The sequence below is a fragment of the Brachyistius frenatus genome, unplaced genomic scaffold, assembly GCF_029030835.1.
Source record: "Brachyistius frenatus isolate BFR_SWC_R1_liver_20210118 unplaced genomic scaffold, ASM2903083v1 Contig_263, whole genome shotgun sequence".
NCBI lineage: Eukaryota > Metazoa > Chordata > Actinopteri > Embiotocidae > Brachyistius > Brachyistius frenatus.
The window spans coordinates 124,219-140,237 of record NW_027210862.1 but is presented as its reverse complement, the minus strand read 5'-3'; the positions used below and the strand labels follow the sequence as shown (position 1 = coordinate 140,237).

Below are 16,019 nucleotides of genomic sequence, written 5' to 3'. Positions count from 1 at the left end.
GCATCGTACCAACAACATTTGCTCTTTTAAGAGGGTTTTGTGACATAGTCTACAAAAGTGCTATTGAAGAAAATATTATTACATCCATATTATCAGCCAGGTTTTCTTTGTCCTGCTGAGACTGATGTTATGAAACTTGAATTGTTCCAAATAAACGTGTGTTGCAGTAAAACACCTGAAAATCTTCAGAAAACGATTTTCCAGATTAAAAAAAAAAAACGGAGTCTGAAAATATCAAGAAGCAAACACTCTGTTTACTTCTTGATATTTTGTGCAATGAGAGGCACTGTGACATCTGACAGCAACTCGGACTGCACAATCAATTTTATTGTACATTAACGAGCATGCAGATCCTTAAAACGTCCACAAGTGCTGGATTAAGGAAAAAAAAAATGCACACTGTACTTATGAATCACAGTTCATGCCTTCTCACACACACGTAGATACAAATCTGTTACCTATTTCTGCCTAAAGTCGGTGTCGGCCTTCTGATCAAGATGAAATCCTTCTTGGTACAACCCTTCTACTGGAAAGTAAAATGTGGAGATGAGCATTTAAAAAGTTCCTCCAGTTTCACTCGTCGTCAAACATAATTGAAACTTGTCGGTGGCTTCTGTCCAGAAAGACTCGGTGAGGTTGTTTCTTCCATCGATGACTAAATATTCGAATCAGGAATTTATCACAGTGTAAATCCTGATCGTTAAAAGCCCAAATCAGCACTGATCATACTCACTGACTGTCACAGTTCCTCTGCCCTCCTGCAGTAGTTCCTGCTCGTACTTCACTGTTCGACTCTGATTAATAAGATCAAGTGAAAAGATGCTTCACTCGGTCGTAGCTGAAATCTGTGTGATCGTAGTGTTTTAACGTTTTCCACTAAACGCTCTCTCTCTCTGTAGAACTTTTCCAACTAACGCACACGCACACACACACACACACACACACACACACACACACACACACACACACACACACACACACACACACACACACACACACACACACACACACACACACACACACACCGCCCACCTCCCTGCCTCTGCTGCAGAGCCTCGTCTCTAAGCGGGCTGAAAGCATCCGCAGTGTTTCCTCGTCCTTCTTGCGACTGCAAGCGGCACGACACGTAGACGTAGAGTCGCTGTCGGCCCGCTTCGCCACCTTCTCTCCAAAAAGGCCGCCGCTCAGAGCTCGTCTCCCTCGCATAGCAACAGTAGTCATAGCGCCCCCGAACGGCCAATCGGCATCTCCCTCCTGCACCTCTTGCTCGTGGCTCTGGGAGGTTTTGGTGCGAGACGCACGGATGTCTCTATGCTGTGTCCTGTCAGACAGTCGCCAGCTGATCGCCGGGATTTATTTATGCCAGCCTGCCTCGTCTGGACTTTAGATTTAGCTGAAAATAAATTCGAACCAGAGTTTTTGTTTTGCCCTCGAATCTTCTTCAATAAATGTGAGGCTGAAGTCAACGTGAATACAGAACATACAAAAAAAAAAAAGGCCTGTAAATTGAATTAGTTTTCATTTTATTAATGCCAGGGGGGAGATTTTATATCACAGCAACACTGAAATGTTTATAAAATAATCAAATATACAGATAATAATTTAGAAAGGAGTGTCACAGTAGATTCATATTTATTCAGACATTAGCATTCATTTAGAGATGCATCAATACGACGACGCATAATATGAAACGTCTTCGCAGCAGTGAAACTGATGCGTTTGCTATTTCAGCCGTTTTAATATAACATCAAAAACGGCGGAATTTCACTCGACTGTTAACTTACTTTTTTAGGTCACTGTACAATCTACTGTTCACAGTGAACATCAATATTCAGAGCTATCTTTAGAATGCAGTGTTTTCCAGGTCTCTTTAATATTCGAGGTATTATTTAAAACCCCCACAACACTTCCCGTTCGAAGGATCAAAACCGCGGCTCTCGGCCCGTTCGTCCCCGGCGCTGCTTCCCTGCTTCTCATCCTGTCAAACAAACCCATCACTTCCCCTCCAGCTCGCTCGCTCCGCAGGCAGCCGTGAAACAGAAATAAGTCCGTGACTCATCAGTCTGTTCTCCTGACTCAACATGGGCTCTGTACTGTACTCCTTCTGTGTTGTGCATTTGTAATCGGTCCCCCCCCCGCCCCCCCTCACCCTCCCGTGGCTCCTGTCTGCACGTATCCATACGTATTCGAGTGATGAGCTGCTGCCTGAGATAAAGTGGGACTCGTTCTGGTCTCGTTTTCTTTTCCCACTTCGCTCGCTCCGTCAGCACGTTAGCAGCCAGACAGGAAGGAGAGAGACCGTTCTGTTCGACGGACGTGTGAAACTGAAAAGTCTCTTAAAACGCAGCAAGAAGCAGCTGCTAAACAGACAAAACGTATAACGAGCGCTTTGCTTTTCACGGACGCCGTTTGCCGACTAATGCGAACTTTAGTTAAGAGTTTAAAAGAATTATCGATCACGTAGTTGTATTTTTTTGGTTGCAAAAATGTCCAAAAATTGACTGGTTCTTTTGTGATTATAAATGTCTGCAGATTTTGCAAAACAAGCTATTTAATAAAAATTGTCTTCCAGTTTTGCGACATGATTTTCAGCTCCAGTAAATAATCAGCAGATCAATTGACCAAAAATAATAGAAGCAACCAACCAGATATTCAGTTTCAGTGTCTGGCTGCTCTCATGTGACTCCGACCTGCATCCCCTTGTGTTTATATTGTGGTGCTTTAACAAAGTTTAACCTCCTTGATGTAAGTTTCTTAATGATGTTCCAGACTCAGACACACTCTCTCTGCATCACGTTCAACCGTGCGAGAGCTCCACCTAGTGGCCAAGTCTGTAAACGACATCACGCTGACTCCACGGTGCGTTTCCTCGCAAGCCTCTGATACGGGAATCAATTCGGGGATTTTTATTCTTATTTTATTTTTTTATCGTCTCGCACTTCCGATTGGCACGCGTGTTCAAATCTCGTCGCACTCGACCTTCCTACGTTAGATCATGTTCGCATTTGCAGTTTTTCTATTCAAAGCAGTAGAATCTGGACTTTTTCTTTTTTTTTTAAACATTAGCTGTATATTTTGACAGAAGTGACAGCGACTCGCCCTGCTTCTGTTTGTCTTTTATCTGCACAGTAAGTCAGTTTCCTGTTCAGTGTTTTTGGCTTTCTGGGTTAGAGAGGCTTTGACGAGTCCCGAGGCCATCTGGACCGGGCCGTGGAAAACGGCTGCCGGCTGCGCAGAAGGAATGTAGCACAGGAACTAAAGGAGACTGGAAAATAAATGTTATTGTAGCTTCATGCCCTGATTTTTACTTTATCAAACATTATTATTCTTCTGAGAATATTTAAGCCTCTGCAACCCGTTAGTCTGGGAGTTGAGATGCACATTAGTTGTAACATTAAAGCCATTGTCTGCAGTCGATGCTCCACTACTTGATTAAATGCCTCTTTGCAAACGTCTCTAAATGAAGAGGCAGGTTAGAAGATTTTATTAAGATCCACCTTGTAGAGTTTTTGTTAACAGATTTTGCACTTTTTCTAAAACACAAACCAGAATCCTGAAGACGTTTTTCAACTATGGATTTTCACGTGATGCAGAGATGTGTCTGATCCAACTGATAACCTGTCTCATGCTCTTTGTCTTGTGTGCTGTCCTTTCTTTCTTTCTTTCTTTCTTTCTTTCTTTCTTTCTTTCTTTCTTTCTTTCTTTCTTTCTTTCTTTCTCCCTGCTCTGTTTCTCCGTTTCTCTCTGCATATCTCGTCTCACTGTCTTTTTTTTCCTCTCCTCTCCTCTCCTCTCCTCTCCTCTCCTCTCCTCTCCTCTCCTCTCCTCTCCTCTCCTCTCCTCTCCTCTCCTCTCCTCTCCTCTCCTCTCCTCTCCTCTCCTCTCCTCTCCTCTCTCTCTCTTCCTCTTCCTGCTCCGTCTTCACCGGCAGGCATAACTCCAGATGCCTTGTAATGGTTCAAAAAAAAAAAAAAAAAAACACACAAAAAAAACCTTGTCTTCTGCATGACGGATGCCTCGCCTCACCTCGCCTCAACCCCCTTCAGCTTTGCGGTTTTTCTTCGGCTCTGACTCCTCCTCCTTCTCTCTTTTCCTCTGGCGGGATTCTTCACGGAAACCGGAGCGATAACGTTGCTTTTCCACCCCCTCAATCTCCCCTCATTTTGCTTTTTGTCCTCTCTCTTCGTCCCCCTAACCGCTGCGTTGGGAACGAGGAGTGGGTGAAATGTGGGAACGGCTTTGCGTGTCTGAATCCAAACTTCTGTGTATCTGCTGCGGGGTGGGAGAGGACCGGGGTGATGTTTCTTTACGGCAACTTAACTTGTGCTTCTTACCTTGTTATTTCTCCTTTAACTCTCCTCTACTTCTCTCTCTCTCTCTCTCTCCAGTATCTTCAAACTGTGCTTTCATTTTGCCCGTAGACTCATCTGATTGGTTGTTGGGAGGCGGGGAATTGTGCCCTTAAACCAAAAACCTTGTTCTCCCAACTTTCCTTTAACTCTCTCTGCTTTGACCTGGACTCTAAAATCTCCCGAATCGGCCCACAAATCCGAGCCGAACACCGCCCGATAAAGCTTAACAACAACAATAACAACAACAACAAACAAAAAAAGTCAAAGGTTAACGTGTGGAGCTGAAACGATTCCTGACTCCAGGAGTGCTTCCAGGTCTGACGGTCCGAGTTAAAGCCTCCTTCCCTCTCTCGTCTTTTCTCTCTCTCTCTCTCTCTCTCTCTCTCTCTCTCTCTCTCTCTCTCCCCCCCCCCCCCCCCCCCCGGCGCGGAGATCTCTTCTGTCGTCCGTGCAGTTTAATTCAACGTTAACACCCGCCGTCGTGACTCCAAAACATCTCGTACAGTAGCGACGCTGTAAATAACGTCGACGCGGCTCGTCAGCATGATCGAGAGCAAACCGTGGATCGTGGCTCTGTAGGTTTCCTGCTCCTGTTAAAAGAGTTTTAGTCGTCAGTGTGTCACTCTGTGCTCATCTGTTTTCGCAACGATGTCCGACCCAACGTCCGCTGCGATGTCGCTAAAGAGGACACGGACGAGGTGACGGGAATCGTGCACGGCGGGTTGAAATCGGCGGGTTCAACGGGTTCCAGCCGCAGCTCCTGTGCGGTTGCGTGCTGAAGGAATTGGCTATTACGGATCTGAAACCTCGTGCATCCTCCCCGTTTACCTCCTCCGTATCTCTGTATATAGATGTGTGTGTGTGTGTGTGTGTGTGTGTGTGTGGTGGTGGGGTTGGGGGAGGAGGGGGGTTACGAAGCGTTTTGCAGTAAACAAGCATTTGTTGTTTGCATTTGTGGAAAACTTGGGGGAGTAATTGAAAGCAGTCTCCTCGTCGGGCCTCTTCTCGACTCCTGCTACTAATCTTCTGCGTGTCCTGTCCTGTTTGTGCATCTTCCGGTTTGTCTTTCTTAACTTCTAATAAAAACCTAAACTCTTTGCTCACCTGAACCTGTGCCTGTCGCCTCTTTTGTGTCTTCCCTCTCTTTTTTTTTTTTTTTTTTCCTGTGCGCGCGCGCTCTAAACCTCGGTGATGCCGAGCAGCAGCAGCAGCAGCAACACGCCAGTTTAACGTCAGCGTTAACGTCCGCGTTAGTTTCGATAAAAACGCCGTCGTAACGCAAGAGTTTTCTGTAAAAATGTTGAGTTGCATGTCTGCGAAGAGTGGGGGAGTGGGGGGGGGGGATCCAATATTTTCCAATAGTCAAACCACCTTTTGATTTATTCCTCCGGTGAGTCAGGGTTGGTTGATGTCAGCAGTTTTGACTTCATCATTATGTTAATTACTTCTAGATCATCTCCTTTGGATTTCTGAAGGGAGAGTCATTTATGAAAATGATACAAAGGATGAATACTTATAGAAAGTTCATTCTTGGATGGGTTTAATTTGACTACCGGACATGTGATCACAAATATGCAGTTATCAGTTGGGCTCAAAATATACATAAAAGTACAGGAGACAGACTTTTGACATCATGTCGTTTGATAATATTCTGCAGGCTGGAAGTGAGTTTGAGATGATTTAAATTTCAAATAAATGTATTATTACCCAGAATGCCTCGCTTTATTATCAGCCTCTTCTGCCTTTCCCATTGAAGTTTGAAATGACAATATGTCTTCATGCCTGTGGGTGTTTTAAAGGACAAAACCATAAATGTTTAATTGAATGATCAGTCGCAGAGTTTATCATCCAGAAAATGACGAATCTGCAGCTTCTGTCTTTTACAGAAACTTACAACCCAGTTCTGACTGTCAGAGACAAAACTGTCATGTCCTCCCTCGAGTTTAAGATGCGGGCTGATAGGGAAGTGTTGGAGCTGACCTCGGAGCTTTACCGAGTCTATAAAGGGGAATTTGTCTCATACATGAGCCTAAACTGCTGATTATGTTCAATTAAAAACACTTTTAAGAGGAACTGGTCCAAACAGGGATCCAAAATTAAAGGCTCCTCACACCCACGCAGAGGTTCTTATTCATACCGGCACATCTGCAGCTCTGTTGAGGTTGAAGGCAGGTGAAGCTACTCTGGTCATGAAGATGTAATCTGTCCCACACTGAGGACCCTGTTACCCTCATCAACACCTTCAAAATAGGGATCCCAAATTGCACCAGTGAGGCTCATTTCTACAAACCAACCGATCACAACTGAAAAGAAAACATAATGTGACGCAGAACATACGACGGACAAGTCACAAGTGTAACTTTTCAATAAATTTTAAGGGAAAAAAGTTCAGGTGTGTGTGTGTGTATAATATATATATATATGTGTGTGTGTATATATGTGTGTGTGTGTGTATATATATATATATATATATATACGTACGTATTCATTAATCGCACAGCAGCAGACGGCCTCAGACTAATATCGTATCCTGCCAGCAACAAAACAAGTGAAGTCACGTGTGTGGCTGCAGCAGCGGTGTTCAGGGCCTTTTAAAGATGCTCGGTAGTAATAAATAATCCACCGTTTACAGATTTGGCAACTTCACTTGTTTGCACACGAGTGTTCAGCTGCATTAATGCACCATACGAGAGATTCTGCACACACTGCATCTGTACAACCTAATGCAGACTAATACGGCAGCCATGCCATGAAATCTACTTTCTAAGATGTCTGACATGTTTGTTTGCACGCACAAAATGTGGAACATTGTCATCATAAACACATTGCATTTCCAAAAAATGCGCAGATGTAGATGTTGTGGCAGAGCTTGGATTACATTAGTTTGTACAGGTGAACTAAATAGAAAGGCTGCTGTGTGTGTGTGTGTGTGTGTGTGTGTGTGTGTGTGTGTGTGTGTGTGTGTGTGTGTGTGTGTGTGTGCGTGTGTGCGCGCGCACGCACGTGAGCGTAACCCTGTGACGTCTGCCACCAGGACGGCTCCGGCTCTCTGAAGAGGAGCGGCTCCTTCAGCAAACTACGAGCGTCCATCCGGCGCAGCAGCGAGAAACTCGTCCGCAAGCTGAAAGGCAGCGGCTCGTCCCGAGACAGTGAGCCCAAAAACCCCGGGTAACTATCCACCACCCCCTCCTCCTCCCACTCCACCCCATCCAGACACCTGCCCCGACCCGCTACAGGTGACTCTGCTTATGCATCGGAGGACCGAGTCCGGCCCTCCGGCGCTCGGCCCGGCCCGGCCCACTAACCAAAAAAACAAACAAAAAAAGGGATTCACTCGACTTTGCTGGTGGTGAAGTGGTGTAACTCTGAAGCGGTGTTTGCACATGAACTGACGGAGGGAGCTTTTACTGGCACATCAGTCCTTTTTACCCCACCCCCATTTCATCCGTTTGACCTTTCTCCACCCGCACCGCCTTCGTACGACTTCTACATGATTCGGTTCGGTCGTTCTGCCCAGGAAAAATGGAAAATTCAGAATGTTTTTAGGAAGTTGAAGTGTGAAAGCAGAAGTCATATTTTTATGATAAAGTTCAAGAAAATGGTCGTGAAAGAAAAAAATGTAAAAAAAAAATTTGGGCGGGGGGCGGAAAGCAAAAAAAAAAGTTGCAATATTTCAAGAAAACGTAGTAAACGAAAGGGGGAATATAAAGAGGACAGAATCTGCTTTTTCTAGGAAAAAAAAAAGAAGTATTTTGACAAAAAATCTGTACAAAAAATTGTATATTTTCATTAAAAAAATATATATTTTCATTAAAAAAAACCTAAGTGCTTTAAGACATCAATGATGATACAAAGGAAAAATAAACCATAGGAAAAAAGTGAAATATTGAAAGATTTCTAGAAAACCAAATAATTTGAGTGAAAAAAAAATTGTAAATAGTTGTAATATTTTGAGGACGAAGTTTTAATATAGGGAGGGGGGGAGAAGTAACATTACAAGAAAAGAAATTCAGTTCAAGAAAAAAAAACTTGAGTCCGTCAACCCTTTTCAGACAATTAAAACCTTGTACTTTATTCTGAAAATATTACACTTCTCTTTCATAAACTTTCTTCGCCTTTTAAGTTTGAATGATATTCATGATACCAACCAAACCTGAACGTGTTGAAAACCGGAAGCTGAAGCTGTACGGCGAGGAGTGCCGGTGCGGGCGGGATGAGATGAAATGGGAAAATAAAACTTTACTCGCACGCTGCGACGGCCGACGTCACGTAGCATCTTGCGACGAGACACAAACTACTAATGTCTGCTTTTGAATAGCCTTTTTTGCCTGTTATTTACCTTTTTTTTTTTTTTTTTTTTTTTTTAACCACTAATAGTTTCATCTATTTATTGCATTTTGTGGCTTTTGGTCTGTTTGATCTCTGTTTCACACAGCCCTGGACTTTCATTACTTTCACTTCCTCTGTGAATTTTATTTTGAAAACCAACCTGTCTGCATGGCTCTTCCCGTGTAGGATTTATTGCCGTGTTGAATTCTTTTTTTTTTTTCTTTTTTTTTTCTTTATTTATGAATAAATAGTTTTTTTTTTTCCATTTGGATGTCTGTCTGCATGCCTCATCTGTGTGCTGACTGGTTTTGTTTCCCTCCGGGCGCTGCTCTTCTCTGTGGATCATGAGGATGATGCTCTTCACCATCATCATCATCATCATCATCATCATCATGACTGAGAGGCTCTCAGTAAAGTGGAATCACTGCAGATAGGTCCACTTTTAATTGGTCTGGTATTTCTCATTTGAAGATTATTCGAGGATATTTTTCTTTTCTTTGACAGACAACAGCAGAATTTGCAGGAAATGAGGGAAAACAACAAAACGTTACAATTAAAACGATTATCATCATACAGAGGAGATATTCTGGACTAATTCTGCATTACATCGCAATAGCGTTTCCTCTGACCCGTGGAGAGGCTGAGCTGTTTTATGGTTTATTGTAGACGGCTGCTGGATGCTGTCTGCCTTTTAAAAGTAGGAATGAGCTCTAAATGCGTCACGTTAAATGTCACGTCATCTTTCCTTGCTGCTGTTCATACGGCTCAGAGGGAATGCAAAGCAAAAAGTACAGCGAGATACAGCAAAAAATAGTCCAGAAAGAAAATCCTACTCTTGACTTTTTAGGTGCTCTGAAGCATCTCGGGTCATTCGACCGAGAGTTGCGGCTTCCTGCCAGCAAAGGAATCCGGTTTTAGATGTGTGATTGTGTCAAGAATGTCGCCCACAAACAAAAGTGTTGACAGCGACGGTAAACCGGGGAAAACGGTATGATGTCCAACACGATGTCAACAGAAAAAAACAACAACACAACAGACATTTTGAATTATATTTTTGCTCCAGTTTGAACGTCAACAATATTGTCACAGTACAAAATGAGCCTAATGAGGATCTTTCTTTAACAATAAGCAAAAATAACCTGTAATCTGTGCATTTCAATCAGCCCATTAACTCGAGTGGACACGCACTCTTTAATTATTAAATATAATGAGAGGAACTGACTGAATGGACGTTTTCTGCAGTGTCACTTTACTGAAATCAGGTTTGTGTTTGTTTTGTGTTTGCATGAACTTTACACTGAGTTTAAATATCAATGAACACCGCTCGTCAATAAAAGCCGAGTTACTGCAGGTCAATAAAAAACATGTCACCACTTTCTATTTGTAGAACAAAATTTTCCGGATGCTCGCGGATGTTTTCTAGAAGGTCGAATTTTGTGTTTACTTATCAAAGATAAATACCAACCCGGCAACCTAAAATTATGGTTTATAACTGATCTTTAAAGTGTGAATAAATGATTCGTTGAGCTTTAATAAAACCATCAAAATGACACATTTAACATCCTAACATTCACCAGCAGGACGTGACAACGAAAAGATGATCCGACTTTTTATTTTTTTTTTTTTTAATGTGAAACTAACCTTTGTGTGAAAATATCATGAATGTCATTAACCAACAAATCCTCACGCCCGACTCTCCATCCCCTCACCTCTCACCTCTCACCTCTGACCTCTGACCCCCTCACCCCGCCTCCCTGCATGTGGGTGCAGCATGAAGCGAGCCAGCTCTCTGGGGGTTCTTAACGTGGCGGACAAGGCTGCGAGTGACCTCTACCAAGTAAGGAGCCCGAGACACGAGTCCTAAAGTATCTGCAGAGGGACAGGAAGATACAAATTAAATCAAAACACAAAAACCCAGAAATATGTTGAGGACACTTTAACAGTGGCAGGAAATAAGATAAATCAATGAATTAAAGCGGAAGGGGAGGATATTGTCATCCGTACACCGAATATGATAATAATAATATATATATATATATATGACATATGATAATATCACTTTTATGATCAATTGTCATTTAATAAGTAAAAATACTAAATATTGTCTCATTCCAGCTTCTCCAAATATAAGAATTTTCCGTTTTTCTCTGTTATGTATCATTATAAATCAAATATTTGTGAGGTTTTTGGACTGTTGGTCAGATAAAACAATCAATTTAAGGACGGCAAACTAAGACCTAAAAAGGGTGGCCAGTGATCTGGCATTTTGAAGACTTAAATAAGCAATCAATCACTCAAGAACAATTATCAACAATTATTAATTGTGACCCCAATTAGGTTGAATTGTATCTAAATATGTGGATTTGGGGGGAGGTGTTGCGGTACTTCAAGAAAAAAGTTGCAGTGTTTGCAAAAACGTAATACTGTATAGGAAAACCTTAAATTTAGAGGAACAAAGGAACAATATTTTGACAAGAAATTGTAATCTTGCCAAAAAAGGAAACATAATTAATTAATTAGGACAATTTCTTGTCCTAATTCATTAAAAAAAAAAGTTGTAACATTTGGAGGAAAAGGTATGATAATACTAGTAAATAAAAAGTAAAATCTTTAGAATAAGGCAGAACATTTTGATAACAAAGTCATAATATTTTGGGAAAGGATGTTTTACTTTTGGAACTGTTTGCAGATACTTTTTGACTCGGTCTTTTCTTTCATATTCTCCTCTGTCTTTATAAACTGTTTTCCCCCGGCGCTCTTATTTTATGCGTTTTATTACATTTATCACTAGAAGCATCACTAACTTCACACCATCACTGTTTTCACTAATCAACACCACGTAACAACTCTGAGAGTGTCTTTGCAAAACTTAGAAATCTCCACAATAACTGACAACAGATTTGAAATATTTCTCTGTAAAACTTAACATTGTGGCGTTTAAAAAAAAAAAAAAATCCCTAAACAAATTTGGAAAGTCATCTGCAGACACATACTTCCTGCTAGAGACCGCACCTCCTTTGTTTTTATCTCTAATAATTTCACATGTAAACATCACAGCACTGTGTGAGCAGAAATTACTTTATTTATTTATGCATGAAGGTAGGTTTTTTTCTTTTTAATGCAAGCATAAAAAAACAGTTTTGAGAGCAAATTTCTTATTCCTAATGTTTTTCATGCTTGCATAAAAAAATTAAAAACACAAAACTACTTCCATATTTGTGTACCTCAATATGTGATATGCTGAACACAATTTTTGTTAAAGAAAATGATGGTTTTTTTGTTTGTTTTGTTTGTTAGTTTTACCTATTAAAAAAAAATATAGATCTATAAATCTCAAAAACGTGTTCATATTTCCTGAAGCTAAAGACAGAATATCTTCTTCCTTCTTCAGGGATTAACTGCACACGTTTGTCACGTCTTCATCTAATTCCTTCTCACTTTATTCCAGGAACGAAATAATCGTCTGAGAAAGAGCCGCGACCTGAGCGCCAGCCACACCGACCTGGCGCTGTGAAGGTTGTTGTTTTTTTTTTTTTTTGACCCCCGAGGACGTGAGAGGTCACGGAGAGCCCGGACCGACCTCTGAACTTCGGACCGTCCTCGGTGTAAATAGCTGTTTGTGAAAGCTTCAGCATCACGCACCACCGAGTGCTCGCTGTACAGGTTTTGATCTTTCGTTGCACTTTTGAAGGTTCGTGCTCTCAGACGGGGATTTGTGGTGTGTTACTGAATCAGTACAGATGGAGGAGGAACCTCGTACGGTGGCCTGCTGTATGTGTGTTTGTGTCTAATCTGTGTGTCATGTATACCGTGTGTAGATGTGTGATGGTGTGAGTGATTGTCCTCTCTGGTGAATTTTCAACTATATTTTATGCTATGCTGGCGCTTGTACGAAGGCAGACGCAGGGAGGAGTTTTAGTTTCAAAACAAATTCTGATGTAGAGAGAAGTTACTGGTCGAGGTAAACTACAGTGGGTGGAGCCAAGTGAGGGACTTCAATGGTAATGATGCTAAATTATGTCACATTGAAGGTAGCTTGAAGTAAATAGACTGTATAGATACATGAAGTGTAGACTTCATGCAGAAGTGCAATACCACTGAGGGCCACCAGGGGCAGAAACAAACTTCTGGTTTCAATCGTCTCCCATTCAAAAAGTGTCAACTTCTTTCATGAAATACAAAGTCAGTAAATGTTTTCCACATTTTATTACGGTCTCATTAGCTGAATTCATTTCTTCTGATCAGTGTTCTGGTGGTCCTTCTGAAAATTACTCCATCATTGATTAGATATTAGGCTTTAAAGAGAGCTGTGTAGGTGGGCGGGGCATAGTGTACTCAGATTCTGAGCTCCTCCCCAGCTCGTCCAAATATGGTCACGTCTGGCTCCAAAATGCCTGACTAGAGGCTTCGATATTTCCCTTCACAAACCGATTGGTGACGTCACAGTTTCGTCTTTGAAGCTCCAAAAAAGTCGCTATTAGTTTATTGTTTTTTTTCAGCAAAATTTTCTCTAAGAGTTGTTCATGTTTGCCATTTTACTAACATGCACGTATTAAAAGAGTTCAGCTCCATCCGCTGAATTTGAACTCCACCAGTGAGAACACTTCTGCCTCTAATAGAAGTAATTTATTAGGACTGAAACTACAAACTGTGCACAGAAAACTAGTCCACCAATGACGTCTCTTTGTAGGCCGACCCGGACGTTAGCTCAGCTTCGCGTTTGCTCTGCAGATTTCCAGTAGGAGTTCTGAATTGTTTCTTTTTCTTTTGACGAGTTGAGAAAAATCAACTGATGTTTTACAATATTTGAATCACAGAAGTTTGGAAATCTGTCGAGGAAACCGACATCTCAGCTGCTTCTTTCTAAAAATGTTCCGTCCTGTGTTGATTGAAGTTTTTGCTTTTGATGTATGAGGTTGTATGTTTACATTTTGGTTTTTGTTTTTTTTGTAAATGATGCTTTGTTTGTTTCTGTCCTCGTGCTGCTCTGAGGAGTTTCTCTTAAGAGAAGGAGCGCTGTTTCCTTAAAGAGGCAGAATCAGTGACTTTATTGGCACATGAAGGCCGGCCGACACGTTCTCAGGTCCGAGGCTGTGGTTTCACACACTGACTGCAAAGTTTATCATCACTCCAAACTTTTTCAGCATTAGGAGAAACGTTTCCAGATATTTTATTCAAGACAAAACTTTATCTCGTAAGTAAAGCTGAACCAAAAAAAAAAAAAAAAATGCAGATTATGAATTATTTAATGATTTGCGTGGAAAAAATTTCCAAAAAAAACATTTAAATTGCAAATATATTACCAAAATAAGAAGGAGTGCTCTTCCTTATAACTAGCTGAATATAGATGAACAAACAGTATGAACTCAGCAGATCCAGAGTTTTAAAATGAAAATAAAATAAAAACTGCCCATAAATTCATGGTTAGAGCAGCTGGAAGTTCTGCAGAATACAAACACAATCCTGATGTAAATACAGAAGGATTTATCATTAGAACATCTTATTTTTTATTTATGTAAAAACATAACCATTTGCTCGAAAATCTCTTTACATCTTACAGCTCTGATCAATAAATCCAACAAAAATGAAGAAATATCTGGACCTGAAGCAAAGAAATTACATGTAGTTATTAAACATTTACTGTTTATGCCCTTTCTTTCTATAATTTACCAAATAATAAGAAAACTATGAAGCCCTGAAATGTAAATAGAAAGCTGAATAGATTTTTTAAAATGTTAAATAGCTCCATTTATTTTTTTTCTCTGTAATGCTGATTTTATTGACACTGTTCAACTGTGTTGAAGCTTTTTATTGACTGTTGATCAGTCTGCTTGTCAAACTGCTTTGTGCTTTTTAAAATAAATCTTTATTGTCTTAATGTTCGAGGCTCCACAAAGTAACGAGGCACATAAAGTCAAATGTCTAATGGTTGTGATGGACGCGGCAACAAAGACTCATGTAAACACACAAACAAATACGTTACATTTTAAGTTATAGAAGCGGCTTCAGCATATTGTTTGTTAATCCGAATGCCAAGTTTAGCAATCCGTCCACACACTGGTTTTTGATATACAGTACATTTTTTTCTTCCTGTCCGTAGTAGTGAATAAAATATGACATATACTGCCCTCTATCAGTGGCCAGTGGAACTGCAGCGAAATTTGTTCCCCTCTTTCACAACCTGGTTTTTCATTCAAACCTTCAAACCACACAAAACACAACTTCTTGTGCAGATCTCAAACTTTCCAAAGATACTACAAATGTCAGGTTGAATGTTAATGAATTATATATATATGAAATGACGCACAAGACATTTACAATATTTTTTATTTGACGCAGTGTCTCGAGTTTGAGTTGCTGCTTGAGAAAATAGCCTCGAGCTTAAGCACAAAGAGAATAAGATGGATTTTAACAGCCTTATAAATAATTTAAAGGGAGGAATCTGTGTTGTACGGGGTTGTAATATGTAATATTTCATAAGCATTACTTGTGTTTTGTCACAGGAAGACATAAATAACAGACTAAGCATCATGGTGACACATTGGGACGTTAGGCTACATACTGTAATTCTGTTTGTTGTGTGTATATCTGTTTAACTTGTTCTTAATTTGCGCTGCTGCCTGTCTCGGGCCAGGACTCCTTTGAAATAGAGATTTGAAATTTCTACGGGGCTTTTCCTGGCTAAATATAGATAATGTAGTAAAAATATTGGATGCTGCACCCTCCTCATGTACCACACAAGAAAATACGTGCGTGAATATAAGCTCAAGCTATTTGAAGGACACACGGTAGCTTGGTAAACTCCCTTCCGTGTTATATGAAACAAAACAGTCCTCTGTGTATCTTTTGTATACAGTAAACAAGTGTTCCTGGTTTGAACTGGCATTCATTTTAACACTAGCCCTTTCCAAAGGACTACGCCGTCTTTCTCCTGTGCTGGTGATCTTCATGTTAACTGAGGTGTCCTTAGAGAGTATAACAGAAAATGCATAAAGAAGAGAAACCGTGATATATTAGAGGGAATGGGCACTGAAGTTGCAGGAAATTTCACCAGGATACGTACAAATAGGAGTTTTTTTTTTCTTACTCTCTAATTGCACTGTAATTGTGAGGAGGTTTTTCTGCCACATCCCTTTTTTTATGTGAGCAAAAGTGATGCTTGTCCAGCAAATAATTGTACAGCTTAAGTGTATTTGAAGAATAAAATGGTCAAATTAATGGGTTTTGTTGTGTGATTTCAGAAATTTTCTTCTTTGTTTTATTTCTCACAACTACATTTAAAAAAAAAAGAAAGAGAAAAAGCTAAATATATAGCTGATTTAAGTAGTAATAATAACA

At 40.6% G+C, this 16,019-nt stretch overlaps 1 protein-coding gene across 5 annotated transcripts in view; it reads left to right on the top strand.

The window, feature by feature from the left end:
- Positions 1 to 15,899, top strand: part of klc1a (kinesin light chain 1a) — a 39,897-nt gene extending 23,998 nt beyond the window's left edge. For 3 of the 5 annotated variants that reach the window (XM_069721396.1, XM_069721394.1, XM_069721395.1), the window contains exons 14-16: positions 7,387 to 7,520; positions 10,452 to 10,518; positions 12,130 to 15,899. In XM_069721396.1, coding sequence (XP_069577497.1) covers positions 7,387 to 7,520; positions 10,452 to 10,518; positions 12,130 to 12,195 — 267 coding nt within the window. In that variant the 3' untranslated portion in view covers positions 12,196 to 15,899. Of the gene's footprint in view, positions 1 to 3,931; positions 5,462 to 7,386; positions 7,521 to 10,451; positions 10,519 to 12,129 lie in introns of those variants that run through there. The other 2 variants (XM_069721397.1, XM_069721398.1) reach the window with 2 other exon arrangements.
- The last annotated feature ends 120 nt before the right edge of the window (positions 15,900 to 16,019 follow it).